This window comes from Ranitomeya variabilis, chromosome 5 (assembly GCF_051348905.1).
Source record: "Ranitomeya variabilis isolate aRanVar5 chromosome 5, aRanVar5.hap1, whole genome shotgun sequence".
Lineage (NCBI taxonomy): Eukaryota > Metazoa > Chordata > Amphibia > Anura > Dendrobatidae > Ranitomeya > Ranitomeya variabilis.
This window is the reverse complement of record NC_135236.1, coordinates 15,658,971-15,662,063: the sequence shown is the minus strand read 5'-3', so window position 1 is coordinate 15,662,063 and position 3,093 is coordinate 15,658,971. Positions and strand designations below refer to the sequence as shown.

General features: G+C 39.5%; 1 protein-coding gene across 1 annotated transcript; it reads left to right on the top strand.

Moving 5' to 3' along the window:
- Positions 1-1,861: 1,861 nt before the first annotated feature.
- On the top strand, positions 1,862-2,824 carry LOC143774630 (olfactory receptor 5G26-like). Its single transcript, XM_077262383.1, has one exon. The coding sequence runs from the start codon at positions 1,862-1,864 to the stop codon at positions 2,822-2,824; it is 963 nt and encodes a 320-aa protein (XP_077118498.1).
- Positions 2,825-3,093: the final 269 nt, after the last annotated feature.

Sequence of the window (3,093 nt, the reverse complement as noted above, 5' to 3'; positions counted from 1 at the left end):
TCATGCAGCGGTTTGGTGGATCTGTGGTTACTGCAGGTTGTAAGCTTGTCAGAAGAGGTGGGTCTTCAGGTTTGTTTGAAGGTTTCCACGGTAGGTGAGAGTCTGATGTGTTGGAATAGAGTTCCAGAGTTGAAGAGATGCAGGGGAGAAATCTTGTATGCGATTTGAGAAAATGATATGAGAGGAGTAGAGAAGGAGATGTTCCGAGGATCGGAGGTTGCATGCCGGTAAGTTCCAGGAGACCAAGTCCCTGATGTATGGAGGAGACTTGTTGTGCATGGCTTTGTCTGTCAGTGTTAGGGAATGGAACAGAGTTTGGCATACTTGGCTGCGTCTCCACTTATTTTCAATGTGACTGCTGTATAAAGAGGACTAGAGCAGTCAAGATTCTCTAGCAGTCCTTTAGAAATTGAGTGGTGTGGACATAAGCATGCACACTTCTGCTGCATTCAAGTCGAAGCCCTTGAGGTCTGATCACGCGATTCCAGAGCCCCGATCTCATGAATGCTGTGGATCTCAGCAGTTAGAGCCTCAGCAATGAGGAAGTGATCTCCTATCCCAAGAAAGTATATAAACTTTGTTATTATTTTTCAAATTACCCCTAAATAGGATGAGTCACCTCTGTAGACAAGGATATTTTTAAAAATATTTATTTTATAATAAATAAAAAGTTTATAATATCTTTTCTTTGTCTTATTATAGCATCGTTCCCCTTTTCACCACTTCTAAAATGTATTTTTTGGAAAGTGTGTTTTCCATGTAGTCTGAAATTCTTACAATGTCAGCACTAATTCGATAGCCACAGTTTCTGGACACAGTCACAATGGTTAACACCCACATGTTAATTGATTCACACATTTCTAAGAAGATTATCAGGGAAACTGCACAATGTAGCAATCTCAGAAATTCTATAGAAGTTTTTATTAAATCAGCGATATCCAGAAAGCTGTCAGGTCCTCTTTAATATTTAATTTATTTTGTTAACATAGCACCAACTAGGGTTGAGCGACTTTAACTTTTTTAGGATCGAGTCGGGTTTCGCGAAACCTGACTTTGTCAAAAGTCGAGTCGAGTCAAATCGTCCGATTATCGTGCAAAGTCGGGGATCGACCGAAACACGAAACCCAATGTAAATCAGTGGGGGAGCAAAGTCTCTCTCTCTCTCTCTCTCCCCCCTCCGTCGTCCCTGCAAAGCAAAGGTTGTGTTGGACTGTGGAAATCGCTACATCCCAAACGGTAAGATGGCAGTTTTACCCCGTGTGACGCCACAGAAAGCAAGCCGGAACCTATGTCATCACGCTGCCCACACGCCTTCATTGGCTGAAAAATGGCGGGGAAAGCATCAAATGAAATGCGACTTTGGCGCGAAGATCGCCAACCGCATGGCCGATCCCACAGTGGGATCGGGTCGGGTTTCATAAAACCCGACTTTGCTGAAGGTCGGCGATTTTTGAAAATGTCTGATTCGTTTCGCTCAACCCTAGCACCAACATATCATTTAGCTGTTTCGCAGTGAAGTGAGAAATGGGCTGAAATTCGTCCAAGTCAAAGTGCAGGATTATTCCACAATTCCCAGAAATGTTTAGATACAGTTATTGCTGCATAAATCACACTCGTTATTTGGATTATTTTTGCATGCTTAAAATTGCCAAAATCCAATACATTATACTCATTTGCTTTAAGTTCTTTTACATCTGCCTTTAGGAGTTCTGCAAAAATCTGTTGTAGTCTTAGGTCAAATTCACTAAGTTTTTGTACACTGCACAATAAGTGTTATAGTTTTCATTATGGAGCAGGTCATATATTGAGGCCACTCTTAGTCTTGTGTCCTACTATAAGTGCCATTACTTTTCTGGTCTAAATGCAGGAGAACAACAGGACGGTGGTCACAGAATTTTACATCTTAGGATTTCAAGTCAGTCAAAATTTGAGAATTTTACTGTTCTGTCTGTTTTTTGTTGTTTATTGTCTGATATTATGTGGAAATCTCCTGATCATCATCTTGGTGTCCACCAGCAAGAACCTCCACACTCCAATGTACTACTTCATCTCACAATTGTCCATCAGTGACATCTTGTTGACCTCAGATATTGTTCCGAACATGCTCCATGTTTTACTGAATAGTTGGAGTACCATTACTTTTACTGGATGTATCACTCAGTTTTATTTCTTCTGCTCCTCAGTAGTTTTTGAATGTTTTCTTCTCGCTTTAATGTCTTTTGACAGATATGTGGCCATCTGTAACCCCCTCCGCTATGCCTCTATAATGACAAACCATCATTGTGCAATATTGGCCATGTGCTGTTGGGTGTTTGGATTTTCTATTACTTTAATTTATGTCATAACAACAGCAATGCTAAACTTTTGTGGTCCAAAAGTCATTAACCATTTATTCTGTGACCTTGATCCCTTATTAGAACTTTCCTGTTCTGAAACCTTCGTAGTAAATTTAGAGATTTATTTAGTAAGTATTCCAATTGTAATTATTCCAACTGTAGTAATTGTAGCATCTTATACCTACATTGTTGTCACAGTGTTAAAGATTCCATCCAAAACCGGCAGACAGAAAGCCTTCTCCACCTGCTGCTCCCACCTCACTGTGGTCTCCATATTCTATGGGACTTTATTTGGTGTTTACGTTGTCCCAACAAAAGGCCGAACACTCACGATGAGTAAGATCCTCTCGCTGCTATATACTGTGCTAACTCCTTTGGTCAACCCAATTATATATAGTTTGAGAAATGAAGAAATTAAAAAAGCCGTACAACAATTTATTCATAAGCAAAAGCCCTGGAAAATGAACCAAAATATTCTAAACAGATAATCCATGAAAGAAAAAAATATTTGGTGAACATCCATAATCATTATTTCATAAGGTATTTGAACAAATATCCTCCTTTATTTACCTTGGTTCATGTTATGTGGTTAAAGGAACTCTTTCTTCAGTAAGACAGATGCAAGGATGAATCAGTGGTAGTCAAGGACACATCAAAGTATTGAAATGAGATAAAGGGATGCGTTCCTTACACCAATGTCGATAAGAAGTTAGTAGGTGATCCAAACTTTGGAATTCAGAATATGATTAAATGTCAG

Bases quoted from the DNA above. Each gene is read 5' to 3' on its own strand.
- LOC143774630 (XM_077262383.1), top strand. From the start codon at position 1,862: ATGCAGGAGAACAACAGGACGGTGGTCACAGAATTTTACATCTTAGGA.